Source organism: Convolutriloba macropyga, chromosome 5 (genome assembly GCF_964194025.1).
Source record: "Convolutriloba macropyga chromosome 5, txConMacr16.3, whole genome shotgun sequence".
In the NCBI taxonomy this organism is placed as follows: Eukaryota; Metazoa; Xenacoelomorpha; order Acoela; family Convolutidae; genus Convolutriloba; species Convolutriloba macropyga.
In genome coordinates, this window is record NC_134472.1 from 1,225,890 (window position 1) to 1,244,608 (window position 18,719).

General features: G+C 36.9%; 1 protein-coding gene across 2 annotated transcripts; it reads right to left on the minus strand.

The window, feature by feature from the left end:
* Positions 1-4,661: 4,661 nt before the first annotated feature.
* Positions 4,662-8,171, minus strand: LOC142339714 (uncharacterized). 2 transcript variants are annotated; one of them, XM_075389935.1, is made up of 5 exons: positions 7,802-8,171; positions 7,227-7,377; positions 6,386-6,609; positions 5,635-5,917; positions 4,662-5,482 (listed from the first exon to the last, which is right to left on the minus strand). In XM_075389935.1, the coding sequence occupies exons 1-4, from the start codon at positions 8,122-8,124 to the stop codon at positions 5,641-5,643; spliced, it is 975 nt and encodes a 324-aa protein (XP_075246050.1). In that variant the 5' UTR covers positions 8,125-8,171; the 3' UTR covers positions 4,662-5,482; positions 5,635-5,640. The 2 variants fall into 2 exon arrangements, with proteins under 2 accessions (XP_075246050.1, XP_075246048.1); XM_075389933.1 differs by having other exon boundaries at positions 4,662-5,917; positions 7,802-8,170.
* Between the last annotated feature and the right edge of the window lie 10,548 nt (positions 8,172-18,719).

An 18,719-nucleotide genomic window follows, 5' to 3' on the forward strand; every position in this document is an offset into this window, starting at 1 on the left:
TTCGTATGACAAAATTCATTTCAGGGCAGTTTATTCATTTATTATTTTCTCATAGGGTACTTGTGTAATGGAAAGGCCTAACTTCTCAAAGACCCTATACGATCAATAGCTTCAATTCGCCTGACAATGCTGTGAATTCCGCTGCGGCGGTATCCCAACTATTACTTCAAAATGAATTTGGGATTTGTACAAGGGTGTTGATTGGCTCTCTTGTGAAGATTGGTAGTTGGAGCTTGTTGTTATTGGTCAAGTGGAATGCCTATTTTAAAGATTCTAGGATTTGCGTCTCCAGTGAGTTATTGAGAATGCTACACGTGCTGCCAGTAGCCACGAACATTGTGATTGCGGTGCACCCTTTCGTGAGTGGCATATTCAAGCGTTCGTTTTACTCAGCATTTTCATTGATTACAGCTACCATGTTGTCATCAATACTACTACATTCTGACTCATAGTATATTTAGAGTTTCTGATCCAATGATGATGGCCGAATTTTTAGTTGCGTCGTTTTGTTCCACTGAATTTACTAATTTTTGTTTCTTGGTATTTTGGGTATTGGGGTTTTGAAAGTCCGAGTTTTCTGCAATAATTAATGATTTCCTAGGCCACAATTGTTGCACCGCTTTCATCGTGCAATATAATTCTCTTTACGACCGAGGAGCTACACTAAACCAGAATTCGGGCAGTATGATTCACGGGTACAAGGCTGATATCGATATAAAATGTTTTGGGAGCTACTCCAACGGGCGGGAGTTTGTTTGAGAATTAACGGCACCGACGCTGGTCAAAACTTGAGTTTTGCCATGCGCTTGATTTTGGCGTTGTTTCCTTATTCACAATTCCATTTTAATGGCCAGTTCTAGATGTTTTCGAGGTTGCAGGGTTTCCCTGAGAAACCTCAAAATCGTAAATTTTGCCTAACTCCTTAAGCTTCTCGTAGAAAAGTTCCATCGTCTCGTCCTTCAGCTGTTTTTTGATTTTATATACATGTCTTTCAATTGTGGTACTTCTTGAACTAAGAAGGGCTTCTTTCACGAGATTCCAAAATTCCAGTATGTTTAGGTTGTCTACCAGTGTATGAGGGTCTTTTTACAGTTGGAAATATGTCTTTCTTCTGCCCTCGACACAAAAATATAGCAATGAGGCTGAGTTTCGTTCCAAGGCTTGTCCCCACATAGAAATCCTACTTAAACTTTTCTGACATTTTTTTCGCCAACTCATTTTTTGCTTCACGCTTCCAATGTTGCATTCACGTTCTGATTGCGCTGGAGATCTTTGGATTGTCCTTATGGAAGTGTTCCTGAGGTGATTGCCGATATTCAGGTTTTCGGCAAGCAATGTATCTAAGATGATATTCGTCTTGGTAATCATGGCAAGTTTTTCCATTTTTGCCATAGAAGAGGGGGTCTGTTGAAGGGTTGTCCCAGAAAGGTCTATCCCTAGAGGGGTACATTTGTTGTTTGCTAGCTGTGCCATTTCGTACGTAATTACTTTGTACTCTTTATCGCGGTGCCAAATCACTAATTCATGTTTGTGAGCGGGTTTCGCGGAACAAGAATGACTAGTCTAAAAAAATACTTTCGTTAGATTTTCTTGGTGAAAACGCAGAGCGGGATAAAGGTTCAAACTGAGCAACTGATCGCGCGATGCACAAAATAAGAGAATGAAACTCGTTTTTATCTACAAAATCAAGAGGACAACTGAACAGGCAATTGTTTTAGTAACGCGGTTTGCGTTTCCATTTGATGCAGTTCTTAGTTGATTACAATGCCGATTACAATTATTATGTTAGTTAGACATTTGCTCAGCGAATCTAAAATTTGTTGTTTGTGTATTTGATGAAACATACCCGGCAGATTGCCGGAAAATAGCCGTCGTTGATTCAGGTAACTCTATTGGGATTGAAAGAAAATAAAATATCAACAAAAATTGATTTATGTATAAAAACATTTTTAAGTGCGATTTATTTTGATGTCATTTCGTAATTTAACATACTCATGTCTCTCAGTGAGAGGCTACAGGGTCTAGTATCAATACCAATAAGCATTATAGATAGTAACTAAAACTTCTGAGAACAAAGTTCAAGTACCGGGCATCTAAAAATAGGCTTTATGGGTTTATCCCGTTTCTATTTCTGACTTTAATTTTTTCATACTGACTCTCTTCATTTTGAATTGCCTTGCTGAGCAGCTGCTGTTTAAAAAGACTTTGAGCAGAATGAGAGAAGAGAGAAACTAGCCTAGAGAAGTCAAAAAGATTTCACGCAAAATGCTGAAAAAGCGGCAAAATGGGTTAAGCGAAAAAATGTTAGACGAAGTAAAAAAACATAGCAGGAAAAGTCCTGACGTACAATTCAAAGAATTGTCAGTGACTAAACAGAAAAACTAGACCAAGAATGGACTATGAGTGAATTGAGAAAACCATAAAAAATCAGATCAAAAAATAAAAAAAAAACAGATAATCAATGTCAAAATGCCGCATGTGAACAAAAAAAACCACTAGCGAGAAATGAAAATTCAATTCAAACAAAAAACTAGGCCTAGAATGAGCTGTGAATGGATTGGAAAAACCATTTAGAAAAAAATCCGATCCAAAAAATCGAAAAAAAACAGTAGAAATCATAGTGAAATTGCCGCATGTGAACAAAAAACCACCACCGATAAAGCGAATTTTTGTTCAAACACCGTTTTCTCACTCTACTTTAAAATTAGAGCGAAAAAATCACGCCGCAAAACCACTCGCTTTTTCGCTCCATTTCCTGTTTCGGTGTGACCAAAATCACTACTCCAATTTGACTTCAAAAATCATGAAAATGTGTGAACAGATCTTAAAAAAAAGACAGCGCCCCAATACAATTCAAATTCTTTGAATTGTAACAAATTCTTCGAATTGTAAAAAAAAAGACAGCGCCCCAATACAATTCAAATTCTTTGAATTGTAAAACAAAATAAGAGCGCTATAATAGCCGGCTGAGAAGATGAGGGCGGCTATTAATAATCACATTTGTTGCTCTTATACAATTTTCTTTACTGCATGTGCATTCTCCTCCCGAATACAATTCTTTCACGTTGCCTTTCCATCAGCTTGAACCTTCGCATTGCAAACCCACTTTCCCTTTAATTGATCACATCTTTATCGGAGCCTAATTGTTCGATACAATTTTGTATCGGATGCGCAAGCGATTCCATACATCAGATATGTTGCCTGCAATTGTTAAAACATTTCTACCCATATTGTAAGAAATAACAGTCTTAAGGATAATACTTCGACGCATAGGAGTAACAAAAGAGATAAAAAAAGCAAAAAATTTAGAAAATACAAAGGGTAGAGTATGTTTCAATTCCACATTGAAGATCCGATTTCTCTTTAAAATTTTATGAGCACAACCTGGCTGCTGTTTCACCTGCAAATATTTACAAATCAAGAAGATTCTTGGACTATTCCTTGATCTTTTTGTGCTGTGAAAAAGTTCAAGTTAAGCAAGTTTAAAAAAGTTTTTCAGAACAGAGAGCACTGCTCTTTTTTGCATCGAGGTTACTATTGTTCCCCTTTATTAAAAGCCAAAAATTGGGTAACAAAATAATCGCCTTTTGATTCAAATAATTTTCGCATGCCTGAAAATCACTACTTTTGCCATTCGGTACCAGCTATGCGGTGTAACGACTGGAAAAAGTTCATTTTTTTCCTCAAAGTCAATATCTCAAAATACTCGTTACTAGGTTAGTTTCATTTTCATCAATGATATTTTAAATTATAGGGAAAAGGTTAGCAGAAGTGAAACTCTGAACTTCTGCTATAAAAGAGAAAAACCATTCGTTCACACATTAACGGATTTAGCTTGATATGCTTTACAATTTGATTAAAAACTTACATTGAATGCCAAAAACACCTAAAACGGGCTGTATATAAAAGACAACCAAAAGGTATTTCTTGATGAAGGGGCAGATTTTTTTGCCTTTAACCAAACCATTTCACAGTTCTGTAATATTGACTCATCTAGCGAAAAAATAGTTCGCGCTAAGATAATTAATTAATTAATGGAACATTGTATCATGAATCAGGAAGAATTAATATTATATGAAGATTTGTTTGACGGCAGTTTACATAATTACAAGGGAAAATAACATCTTGTTTCAAATTTCCTCCAATATAGTGTACCCAGTCAGGATTAAAACTAATACTAAACCAAATTTTCCAGACAATCAAGATAACGGTAAATCAAAATTTCACATCTGGACAAAAAGGACTAACAAATGTTTACAAACTAGAATGAATGTATACATAAACTGGCACTTGTATACAGGGCGACGAATAATTGTTTGGACGAGAGAATAAAAGCACGGGAGTAGGATACCATTTTGCAATATACATATGCACTTGTCACAATTCAAAAGAAACGAAGGCGCATCATTTTTGTTTGAGGGCCTAACACTCCTTTGTACGCATTGGATAATTAATATCCAATATGCGTCTTTATTATTGTTGACACTACTTTTTATTGAAGTTTCAAATTGCTTTCTGATCATTACCGATACTTTGAGAGAAGAATCGTTTAAACATTTTTTTAAGATTCGAACAGCTTTTGCTCCATTTTTAAAAAGTAAAATGAGTTTTGCTTCCCGTTTCACAAATAACTTCAACTAAACGCCAAAAAAAATTTCACGGAGAGGGGCAAAACAAACGCCCGCATTTCTTGAAAATGACAAAGGATAGTCAGGGATGTCATTTATAACTGGTGCTATTTCAAGTGTTGCAAATGTGGCATTCGGTAAAGTGAGGGAATAAAAAATAAGGAAAATAGATTACATTGCTAAGAAACTATTCATATCTTTGCATGACAACCTAAATAAAGCAAGAGAATTCGCACAGCAATACAGACGTTATAATTATACATTAACGTTCTATTAAACCAATCTAGGGCAAATTAATTTTTCTTTTCCGTCATAATAGCCACTCGGAAATGGGTCTCAGAATTTTTTCAGAACTGAACCATATTATTTGAATAGTAAATCTTAAGCTATTCACTCTGAAAATGTGGTATTTCAACGTGAGCAGTATTTTTCAGCATGCAAAGAAGAATTTAATCATAATTTTATTATGATTCAACACCGATTTACTCTGAAATAACCTCCAGTGAAAACTTTCTCGTTAATAGTTCACATTCGATGTAACACAGTCGGTATTCGTTGTTCGTATCAAAAGAATGTTGATAGAATTGGGGAGAACCATTTCGAAATGTAAAAAGCAGTAGAATGGGTAAACATGCCTCATAGTCAGTTTCAATGCAATTAGATGATAGCCGAGGTCACTGCAAAGAAAATTGGATTGCCTTCGATTGAAAACAAAATGAAAACTGAGAAAGTTTGGCACCAACCACCCCAAAATCTATTCCGAGAATTTTCAGCCTAATCACACTTTCCAAATATTAAACAGTTATTCGTCTATACTGAATCGGAGCAGCTTCCTTTAACGTGGTTCGCATTCTCTATTCGACGTTATAGTTAGTCCCACAAAGTTGCACCGCTATTGAACGGAGGTCAAGTACAAATTTAAAACTCGCAGATAATAGCATTTTGAGGTTCATTTGAGCGTCTGGAGTTTTCTGATGTTGGCGTGCGTTGCAACTTTATAGACTACCTATAATTAATTCGGATTGCTTTCTCTATTATCTGAGGTGGCACTTGTCTCTTGGATGACAGTGCCAGATGACAGCACAACTGGAATTGGATCAGAATAAGAGACTGGTCGTAGATGTTCATTTAGTATTTGACGCAGTGGAATGCACTCCTCCCTAGCGGGTTCCTGATCTGAATTGTAATGAACATGCTTGTCGACTATCATTGCATCATCAGCAGTTCCTTCCTTCTGATCTCCGTCGTCAGAGGGTGATGTCATCTGCTTATTGGTCAAATGTTCGCTCCTAGCAAAAACTCGAGCTCGACACAGTTGCAGATATACAAATACAAAGGATGAGTTACAGATATACAAATACAAAGGATGCGCATGTCTTATTTATTTATCAAGGTCTAATTCATTCAAGGTCACATCGGGATTGAAATAGAAGGAGAGAAAGAACGTGACAGATTTTTTAAGTGTCAAAAAGTGTTATATTTGATGTGCAGTTTGTTAGATTTTAAAATTATACTTAATTCAGCTACTAATATCAGCTAGCAATTGCTCTAATGAACGTTGATAACCTAATGCACTATCACTTGATGACCGGGCTTTATCGGTTTATCTCGTTTCTTAACACGAGAACTCACATGATTCAGACGAAAAACGAATCAGCAAAAAGGCCAGTAGGATCAAAACTATTGCTACAAAGTTCGTTTCCAAGTAGTTAAGACAAATGTTTGATATTAATTTTCACTAAATTATTTTAACTTACGATTGAGCTGTCCTATTGTTGGTATTGGCAGAACAGGGATCTTCCCGTTGAGCTTCGATTGTTGCAACGGCTGTGTTATCAACATCGCCTGCAACAGTCGTCACCTCAATCGTATTCTCATCTCTGCTAGCCTGTTTACTAGGGCTGCTATTACTGACGGTCTCTTTCTGTTCTTTCACTTCTTCGGTGACTTCAAACGTGTTCAACGGAGACACATCAATTACCTTTCAAACAAAAAACTTTTCTTGTTAGTTGAAATTGCATGCAACAATTTTCAGAATAGATGAAACGTAGCTGGCAGATTGCCAGAAAATAGCCACAATAGCTTCGTAGATCTGCGGTCTCAAAAAGATAATAAAAAACAGAGCGAAAAAGAAAATTCTTTATTTTTATTAAATCCTAAATCTTATATTTCAATCATATTAAATCTTATATTTCACAGCACCCCAATACAATTCAAATTCTTTGAATTGTAAAAATCCAAGATCATCGCAATATAGCTCCGCTCAGCTCACAGCTATAAAAACGTCTTTTCAAAATACCTTTCCACTGAGAAAACAATTGGACACTCGACAGTTCGGTTTGGTAATATTTGTGAAAAAACTTTGGTTCATCCCATTCTTTCAACAAGTCAAAACGGTCTAACAAAAATGCCTGAAGGAGGATAATTTGCTCAAACTGTGAGCATTTAATTACAAGCGAGTCTAAACTACATTTTCTAACTAATTCAGCACAAAAGATTGCAAAATGCGATCCAACAAAAGAATAGGGCAAAACATTGCAATAGCCATGATAACTTTGTTGAACTTTCCTCAAATATTCAGTGAGGAATGATCTAAACCTGAATGATGTAGTCTTCAGAGATCTTGAGGTCTTTCAACTTGGCACTGTCCACTAAAACTTTGCCGGCAAAGAACCATCGCTGTGACTGAATTTCCACCCCGTGATCCTTGTGAATCTCCACCTTCCCATGATATATTGTACTCTTCTCCCTAAACACAAACTCAACCTGACCGGGACCATTTTAGAGGACTGATTGCTCAAACTTGTTTCACTTGGCTGTCAGGTAGGCACCAATTATCGGCAGCGAGGGGGGGGGGGGTCATAATTGAGACTCAAATGAAGCTCTCCATATAAGTCAGCACTTGAAGAAACAGATATGCAAAATCTCAGTTAAAATAATGGAAGCAGTGTCTCTCGGTCCTTAGCATTTGCCTAGCACGCCAAATAAAGAAATCCATGACACCAATGATAGCTTCCCTATTGTTTTGCGCCTCTTTGGGATACAAATTGAACTTTTTTGTAGCATGATTCAGATTAACATCTCACAAAAGGCCATCAAACTCTAGCAACTTAACCTAGTACTATTTATAAAACTTTAAAGTATTGAACTTCAACCCACTTGTTAAAGCATACCTTAGCGTGAGGAGGTGGAAGTCTTGAGGTAGTGATGATATTCTGACTTTGTATTGCACTGGTTTGCCCAGAAGTTCCGGGTTAGCTAGAGTGGCCGCCAGGTGAGAGGAGCCAGACTGAGACCCAGAGGGTCCCCCTCCACCCTCAGATGAGGACTGCTGGGCACTCGTGCTCTCGTCTATGAAGTTGATGGGGTTTGAGAGCAGGTAGACTGGCAGCTGGTAGCGGTTTCCCAGCTCATCGTAGCAATCTGTCAGATTACCTTCAAACACACAATATTCACCACTTAACTTTATCAAATATTGTCGGCACAGAAATTTCATAATTTGATACCTTTCGATATCACAGAGCTTCACAGAAAGTCAAATATAATCTTTGTTGGAGGTTTATTCCACTGGAACGTTCATATGGGGGGGGGGGAGGCTTCATTCCACTGCAACACTGATGTGGGGGAAATAGTTAATATTTCAAATATTAACAAATAGTATATTATTTAATATATTTATATCTGCTTTGACACGTAAATTTAACCCAAGTGTTATAAATTTACCTTTTGAAAAAATAATTAAAGATGTCCTTCGCCAGTTGATTGAGTAGTTAATATCGATGATAGTAGCCATACTGATTATTAAGATCATTAACGCAAAATAGCTACTTGTACTAAATTAAGAATGCATCATTTATCGTACGCACTATGAGGCTTTTTCGATTACAAGCTTTTAAAATCTTGTATTCCTCAGCAGGATCAATTGAAGACGTTTGAACTGATCAACTTAGTGTAGAAAGCATAAGAATAAACTTAATAGAAATTTCATAACCAGATAGCGCTAGTTAAGTCAGATAATTTAGGTCAAGTTAGACAAGTTAATTAGGCGCTTGAGTTAAGCGTACTTTCTTAAAGTGTTATTGTTTTGAAGGCAGAGAGAGAGAGAGAGAGAGAGAGAGAGAGAGAGAGAGATAGAGAGAGAGAGAGGCAAATTTTGGAGATTTTGGGAGAACTTCCGAAGTTTGGATTTGCACAAGCGAGAGATAGTAGTTGGTTTAGTGGGACTAAACTTTAAAAGATAGTGTGAAAAGCAGAGAAGAGATTGAGAGTGATATTGAACTCTGGAAGTTTGTAATCGCAAGACCAGTTGGGATACTGTGAGCTGTTTTGATTTAGTTCATTTGGGAAGTGAGCCACGGATATTGGTATTATTATTGTAATTACTATTGTAAATTGTCTTGAATTTGTCTTTTTCATTGATGTGCAAGTAATTCTCTTACATTCGTTATCCATATAACTAGAATTGATATTACGATCCCCATTGTGAATAAACTTATTTCAAGGCAATCTAATTTGCAACAGCTTACAAGAGTGGAAGAGGGGAAATCGCAGAGTAACAAAGTAACGCTTGCTTCACCAATTCAAAACCTTTGGTTTATTTTATTTGATCGATCTTCTGGGCGACAGAGTCCCCTCACTGTTGAGCCTAGCAGAAATTCAGAACACGACAGTGGCGCTCCTGGGTGGGCTTCGTTTCTTTGTTACTTTTTTCTGTGGGTTATTTTCTGATTTTTTGAAGTTCGTGCGATATTTTTCGTCGGAGAAACTGCTGAGAGCACACCGAAAGTTGACTTACATTTTCAATTTGGGTTACCGATAGTTTGATTATGTTTGGTTATCAGTTGGTGGAGCGTTTTCCTTCACCAGGTTACGAAATTTGGGAAGATTGGCGTGAACATTATTTGAGCACTGGCATGAAGCTGGGATGGACAGAAGAAGAGATGATGAAGTGGCTGCCTACAAATTTGTGTGGGTGGGCCTTGAATGCAGTAAGTGACTTACCAAGAGGTTATTGGCGTTCGACTCCAGGGAAGCAAGCATGGACACTGACAGAGACGCTGTATCAGTTTGACATACGATTGTCTGACAATCCAAATTTTTACGAGCGAAGGTACAATTTGTTTGTTAGACGAAAAGCGGGAAGTAGGGTGGAATTCAGTGAAACCAGTGATACTTCAGATCAGAGAACGCGACAGCAGTGTTCTCAAAGGCAGGTGGTTGATACAAGAAGTAGCCTTGGCATTTCTTTAATTGATCAATTTCGGCAACCTGGCAGAAGTTTTGAAGGGTTTGGCATTGGGTCCAGCTGTGGTTTGTCAAGAAGAGGAGCTTTCGGTAAAGATCTGTCTGGAGAAGTGGAAGATACGAGAGTTGCTGAAAGTGGTAGTGGAATAAGAATTCCAGATTGCGGCGACGAAGTGCAAAATGGAACTGAGGCGGAGTTCACGGAGAAAGTTTGTGGTCAAACAAATCAGGAAATTTCTAGAGTAGCACTGAGAGAATATGAAAACAGTGGATTCAGAAAATTTCTGACAGAGGGAAAAGTCATTGAGCGGAGAGTTGAGTCTTGTGGACCAGATGAGCATCATGCTGTGAAAAAGGATTTTGTACTGTCACCAGAGTCTGGGGAGCTAAGCGATGAACAGTCGGATGATGACAATTTGTTTGAAGATATTTCGGATACAGATTTTTCGGATGCAGAGGAACGTGAGATCAACGAAGCGAGAAGCGAGACAGGTTTTGGCGCGAGTTTGAACTCAGTAGCATGCGACAACGTAACTGCAATAGCGAGCAATTTTGGTGGTGGTGTCAAAGCTAGCAGAGACGATATGTTGGGAGCCTGGGGCTTGGAGTTGAAGACAGGAGGTTCGGACCAGAAATTCTGCAATGCAAAACAAATGGCTGATGAAAAAAAGATGTGTACAACTGAGTGCACTTCGGACAATTTGGAGAATTGGACAAGTTCTGGAGGGACTGATGGGCAGTTGATATGTGAAACACAGAAATTTCGAAACAAAAAGGCAGCAAGTGACCGCAGTGATTTTGCACAGTTGGGAAAGGAGCTGGAGGAATGGGTGCAATTGCAATTGAATGAAAGTCAGCCTAATGGTAGTGTTTTGGTCAAACCAACGGATAGGCATCAAGGGGAAAGAGCTGGAATTGACAGGACAGGGAAATGCGATCAGAAGTCAATGGCTACAGTGTTGCACAGTTGGGTTCATAATGATCAACAGCCTAGGAGGGAGGACTCTGGCGGGTTTTCGATGGCAGTTGAGCAGAAAGTGGATAGAGGGATTGCATCACTTTCCAGAGATTGCAAAGCTGTTGCTGAGATTCCAGAGATTGCAAAGCTGTTGCTGGAGAATCGATCGTTGAGCCGGAAGGAGAAGTGGAGCCGTTTGGAAGCATCTGGACAGCAGTCAGGTCAGGATTACAGGAGAAATGGTAGCTACATTGGAAGAAGAGTTGGTCATCCATTCAAGCATCAGAGGAAGAAGGTTTTCGTGTACAGGTGAACGAGTGTATGATGAGAGGGACGTTGACAGCTAAGTTATTAAAGCCTTTTTACCCAATTGTTGTCTACATTGTTTTAATCCATTTTATCAGGACATTTTGATTAAGCACTATAGCCGTAAGGAAATTTTTTTTCAAAATAAGATGATATAGGGAAATGTGTTGATTTGGTAGATCTATTTTTAGATTTGATTTTTTAGTGATTTTGGGGTTCCCTGGGTAGATGTATGTCAGAGGTTATAGAGTTTGATCAAAAAGCGATGTTGATGAACTAGGTAGAATATGTTAAAAATGTGAAAATGCAGGAGTGTGTTCCAGTCTGATTTAATCAGTCGCTATTCAAATTTTTGTGCAGTTAGTTTATATTAACCCGGAGCTAAATATAAGTGGTTCATTTCACTAGATCGACTATGGTTAAAGTACGTAGGAGTAAGTTAATCGGGTCACAGGATAAGGCTTTGCAATTATTCGGGAGAATATTAATCTAGGAGGGAGGAGTGTAGAAAGCATAAGAATAAACTCAATAGAAATTTCATAACCAGATAGCGCTAGTTAAGTCAGATAATTTAGGTCAAGTTAGACAAGTTAATTAGGCGCTTGAGTTAAGCGTACTTTCTTAAAGTGTTATTGTTTTGAAGGCAGAGAGAGAGAGAGAGGCAAATTTTGGAGATTTTGGGAGAACTTCAGAAGTTTGGATTTGCACAAGCGAGAGATAGTAGTTGGTTTAGTGGGACTAAACTTTAAAAGATAGTGTGAAAAGCAGAGAAGAGATTGAGAGTGATATTGAACTCTGGAAGTTTGTAATCGCAAGACCAGTTGGGATACTGTGAGCTGTTTTGATTTAGTTCATTTGGGAAGTGAACCACGGATATTGGTATTATTATTGTAATTACTATTATAAATTGTCTTGAATTTGTCTTTTTCATTGATGTGCAAGTAATTCTCTTACATTCGTTATCCATATAACTAGAATTGATATTACGAGCCCCATTGTGAATAAACTTATTTCAAGGCAATCTAATTTGCAACAGCTTACAAGAGTGGAAGAGGGGAAATCGCAGAGTAACAAAGTAACGCTTGCTTCACCAATTCAAAACCTTTGGTTTATTTTATTTGATCGATCTTCTGGGCGACAGAGTCCCCTCACTGTTGAGCCTAGCAGAAATTCAGAAGACGACACTTAGTATTAACATTGCACACCATCTGTAGCACTAAAAATTCCACCAAATTTTCCAACTTTGTTGTTGTTGTTTGTTCCCGTGTCGGTAACAGGCAACAAATAAAAAATGCGCCACACCATTATGCAGAGAGAAAGAGTTCAGTGCGCAGGCATGAACAGATTTGCTATTTCATATACTTGAAGCATCTCAACATAAAGGTTCCTTCAAGTCGCAACATAAGTACCTTCATAATATATAAGAAAAAACTTTGAATACCAAGATTGACAGGAAACAACGTCAAATCACCCAATTTGAACCATTTGGACATCATTTTCAGGAAATCGAAATTCGACTTTGAATATCAAGACTTGAGTCCCGAAGGATTCCAGTGTTGGACCAAAATATTCCAAAAGCCGAAACATAATATCTCAGGAGTATTTTGAAGTCTAGTATGCATGGTATTTACATAGAGAGTGAATCAGGGTCAATGAACTGCCAAAAAATGTCTGAAGAGTCAATGCAAAGTCTGAAGAGAATTTTGTATCTAAAACTAATCTACTAAGACAAATTGCGTCAATCTGTAGTAAACAATTAGTAATTATTAAAACAATATTATTTCGATTGTATACGGAAGACAAGCCATGCGATAATTAGTCACGAATTGAGTACTGGCTTCCATTAAAAATACTCCAAAATATAATCGGTAATGAGAAGAGGAGCATTGGAATTTTTTCACCAATCAGTTCAATCATTTCAGTTCAACAAAAGAGTAGGACACTACCGAACTACGGATATATTACAAATTAAACAGATGGCAACTAATTTCTGAATGGTTTCAATTAACTGACTTCAGTAAGTCGAAAAACCTCGAAAAAATTGCAGCAGATAATCAGAAGGAACCGAAGCTTCAAAAGCCCGGTGACCAAGATCACAGAAACATTTCGCAGACCAGAGAAATAGTTCAGAAATATTTCAAATCATTCTTATTACGCTCAAAATCACAACCACTGGATCTTTTCACCCAGCAATTATTTTCCAAATAATCTGCACACGTACGCGCATGAAAAACAAAAACTCCATCGCAAGCAATTGCTATGCTAAAAAGCAAATTTTACAGCAAAAAAGAAGCTGCTATTCTCCTAAGTTCCTAGTTTATGACATGCAAAAATAAGCATCAAAATTTTATCAAACGTTCACATTCTTCTGGAATATCAGATCTATCAAATCTTGAATGACCTTCACAACAAAAAAGTTGCCATAGAAAAATACTGCAATAGGAACACGCATTTACGCACCTTTGATCCCGAGCCATAATTGGCAACTTTTCAAGTCGCCAAGTTTGCAATTTACGCGTATTTTTGTATCAAAAATGATCGCCGAACTAAAAATAACTGCTTTAAGTTTTCCATGTTTCATTTTTCAATCGTCATCAAAATATAAAATTATTGTTACATATTTCAGATGTTCGGCAATAGAGATAGAATATGCATCCACGGTGTACAATACAGGCACAAACTAGTTATCTGAAAGGAAGCAGATCTGCAAAAAGCATAACGGTAAAACGTTGGAGGAATTGCTCTCGAACAATTGGGCTGTTCTCCATTTTATTCGAACCTGCTCTAGCCGGATGCGTGCGGGGAGGGAGGAGTCTCATTAGGGGATTGTCAAAAAAGCTCATTGCCGGGCGTCAAATGACGTCATTAGAAGTTGTTATGAACTAAAATTCAGATTTAAAATGGCAAATCAAAAGTTCCACTGAGCAAAGAACAAATATCATTCCAACCCCTAACTCGCCATACACGCAACCCTTAAATGCGCGAATACACTTAAAAAAACAAGGTCAGTTACATTTTAGATTAGATTTTGCACCTTTTATCACACACAAACAAACACACACATACGCGTGCATATACAAATATACACATCTACAGACACACACACCAAAACATTCACACATACATACAAACGCTATCACACACTTACAAATACAAACATAAACCGACTATTTTTGGAAGAATTGCTCTCGAATGACAGGCGAGGAAAATTTAAATCGGGGGCTGTAGCCTACATAGATTTTTCTTTATGGGTATGGGTGCAAAAATAGTTAACATAACGGGATTCGAACCACGCCCCTCCCGATCCCTCACCAGAAGCAGTTCCCACTCGGCTATCAGGCGTTTTTCGTTGCTCATCTTCAATCGATTTTATTTGAGCAAAAAGCTTTACCTCTGAGTGAGAGCAATAGAGATCACTCAAAAATGAAGAACAAAAGCGTGACAAAGTCACTGGAGAGGTCAAAGAATCTTTTAGAAGAAAAGCGCAAAATGGTCGAGCGAAAAAATTGCATAAAAAAGATCAACACGTTTACAATAATTGCTATGAACTTCGTTCAAGAGCAATTAAAAATGATGAAAAGAGAACTTTATGCAATCAGTCTACTCCACATTTTGAAAGACCAATCAATCAGAAACAACAATCAAAAGTACCTATCTGAAGAAAATTCGAAATAACCCTAAATTATTGTAATATTTGTGGATTCTCGACAAAAATAGTCATTCAAGCTGATATTTCAAAGTTTGGCTTCGTAGTTGAAGAATCGCCTGATGGTGCCAATGATTTGACATTTCTAGTTCACCTCTTTGACGTCATCTCCTGGTAATCTTAACTTATTTAAACTAAGGCCATGTCTCTCAAGCAAGCTTTGAGAAGTCAATTGAAACTCAACGTCATTTAACATAGTAAAATATGGTTGAATGACACAGAATGTCTTTCGTTCTATGATATAAATCATTTTTAATCTATACATTTCCACCTGAGAATGCATAGGTATTCACGTAGACATCAAATGAGAAACTTTTGAAGTCTCAAATATACAAGTCGCCATGCCACCGGCAGAAGCTCAAGTTCTGATGTCCATGCTCTCAAAAAGGAGATCACCAAATCAATAGCAACATAGAAGCCTCATGATGTGCACCTGGCTGTTGGTTTTGTTATAATGAGCCCTTATGATATATTATTAAATCAATATCTATAGTTAAAAGGGGTTTCAGTACAGATCTGCTTGATTTAAACTGTTCAGCTGCTAACTGTGCGAGAACTGTCGGCATTATTACCAACTTCAAATCACCTAAAACAGAAGTTCAGCTTGTATCCTTAGTAGCAGTCAGAAAAGTTCTTCGATCGAACTCCCGTTCAAAAAAAAATATTTCGATGATGCTTCATCCTTCGGTGCATTTGATTCGAGAAGCTTTCAGCTTTCTCAGATAAGAAAGGGTTTATTTAACTTATGTAATAAATAGCATGATTTGAAAAATAGTTATTCTTGCACAATCAAATGCTACTGTGGATTCTCCATACATTATGAGACAACAAATTATATAGAGCCCGTATAAATCATTAACTTATAGATTTTGTGTTAACGGACGCTCCGTTAATGATTTTTTGCTTGTCATGTGATAAATCTAAAGACGTGCAGATTAAGCAAATTTGTATTCAAGAAGTGCAGGAATGATCTACCGACACTTTATTGTAGTAAGCATTTTTGCGTGGAACCGAATCAATGGGTAGGAACTATTTTAAACCTATATCCGGTCCTGTTGTCTGACTTCATTGGGTGTAAAACAATTATGAAAGAACTTATGGAATAAAAAACATGATTTGCGAAATAGTTATTCGTGCACAATCAAATGCCACTGGGGATTCTCCATATGTTATGAGCTCAATTTCTCTCCCTTTTATGCTTAATTACTGTTAATATTTTTTATTCTTGCACCTTGTTAATGATTTATTTTGTGCGGACCAATACTTTTCGTTGAAACAAAACCTTGTTCTCTGTTTTCTCTAATTCTCTGTAAACAAACCCCACGTGAAACAGTTAACGCCAACTTGTATCAATAAAGTTTCAGAACACGTCAGATGCTCAAAAAGCATGCTGCTGTTTCGAACTGGTAGATTAAGGAATATGTCAGTGCAATATTCTCGTCCCCGAGATAATCCTGCAATGGCTTGATCGGTTCTATCCATCTAAATCTATTATTTTTAAAAGGACTAAAATCGAGGGTCACAAACAGTTCGACGATCATCGAATGAGACGGCCAAATTTTATCGTAAATATCTAAAGTACACTTCAATAGAAAAATGGCTGTGATAGAGATTCACTAAGAACAATTCAATAGCCATAAATCGTGTTGCATTAAAACAATTTTGCGTAAGCAATTCGAAAATTTGAATTAAAAAAAGATAAAACATAACCCCCTAACATCGGGCAAATTGCTCTCAAATGACCAGCGAGCCGTTGCCTTCGTCAGTAGCTAGCCACGGCTTAGTGAGTCTAGCTCTAGCTTGATTCGACTGTGCAACTTGCTAGCCTTGTTAGTAAATCAAATAAAAAACTGATTTTAAAAATTTGCAAAATATTTTAAAATTTAAAAGAGCTTCCAGATTTCGCAGTGAAAAAGCTCAAAACTATTTTTTGTCTCTGAAGTTATATCAAGCAACCCATTTGCAGAACTTGAAAAGCTTCGTTGGGGCAGTAATAACCGTTGAACTCAGAAAAGGACAAAAAACATTCAAAACAATCGCAAATTTTAACAAAATCTTGTTGAGATTCACGATATTAAAATCTTCAAAACCAATTTCATTGTCTCTTGAGACTATCCAGTATCTCTATTTCAAGCTTTGAATAGTTTCACTGGCTCATTAAGATCCATAAACTTGAAACATGATCAAAATTTTCAGAGAAGTTGAAAATTTATCGAAAAATTGCTAAAGCTGCAATTTCTCAAGGGCTTCCTTTGGATGAATAAACGACCCTATTTAAATAGTTCATCTTATAATTAATGTCTTTCATGACTTTGGATGCAATTTTGTTTCGAAAAAAAAAATCAAAAGTATTGCATACTTTTGCCCTTTTCTCTTTTTTGTATACTTGTTACCTAGTCTCACTAATGAATGGCACCATACAACATTATAAGTGTTTCAAGAAGTCGCAGTCGAAAATATTTTGAAGTTCAAAATATGGCTTGACGGTTTTGACAGCGTTTTCTGGCAAATTTCCATTGAATTTTTGTTTTGTTTTTTGTTGTTCTTTTTAGCTGCTTAAAAAATTGAATAAGGACAGGTCCTAATGCCCTTCTATAGAAAAATTGGTAATCGTAAACCTTTGGGATATTTAACTTGATTGCTAATGGTTCTCATTACTTAATTAGTTAAAAAAATAAGCAAAACTTTACTGTTCTTGTTATTTTTTGCCTAATTGTTTTTGCCTAACCTTTTTATGAACTGTTCCCATATCTTTTCTGGTGATTTATAAGCTTTTGTTTAGTTTTAGGTTTATCTGACGGTATGTTGACTTTGTTATTAAATTTCGTTTTTTAAAACGGACAAAGTTTTTGATGTAATTAACGTTTGTTGTTGTTTGATTCTGCTGTTCATCTTCACTCGCGTTCTTAATATTGGCATATCACAGCCATCTAATGCATCAATTTTTACTCCACTGAGTTATTTGCTTTGGAGGCTATTTTATCGTTCATACACCATTTTTTGGAAAAATACTTGGGCTTTCTTGGGTTTTTTGGGATTCTAAAAAAGATAATTTTTGGGTTTTTCTATCTGTTCCTCATTTGGTAGATAATCATGCCAAAACTGTGGATGACCGGGGTCGGAACTTTGTGCCATCGCACATTACCGATCCGCCTTGTTGAATTTAAACCTTATAACCGTAAGAAAAAATTTAAAGCTTTCTCTTCTCCGTCCTAAAATTGACGAATTGAGATGAGAAATCACCAAATTAGGGAAAATAGATACATTCAAAAATTTGTAAAAGAAAAGAACAATTCACAACTTACTTAGATTAAGTTTTTGCACAATATTCCCACCGGATATCATGTTAGAACCGTTGAATTGTATAATAAGCCTAATTGTAATAAACCATCTCATAGCTCCAGACTTGATTCTTTAACAATATTGGCCGTGTTCTGCCAAAAAGATGTCTAAACTAAATTAACAATTGTAAGCAGTTAATACTTCAGGACAGGTATTTTGAGTTCATTTAAACAAACATATTGAAGAGAAAGAGAATTTAGTTCTTGAGTTTGCAGTTTGAGTTCCTCTATAAAAAGGACAATGAGTAGGAAAGATATTCATCCAAGGACTGCATCAAAATCAATAAATTACAGTTGATGTACAGCAAGTATATCTGGGTGTACAACCTCAATTTCCTACCGATTGCAAAGACTATTAAACTGACCCATATTTGTTACGTGTCACAAACTAAAACCTATCAAAGCTGAGCGTTCCTCCTCCTGCCTTCATCGTAACGTTTGTTTATTTAACGCATGCAGGTAGAAAAAAAGGTTTCGAATCCCGGTTGGGTCATTTTTTTCTAAACGCAAGTTGGTCGAGAGCAATTCTTCTGACA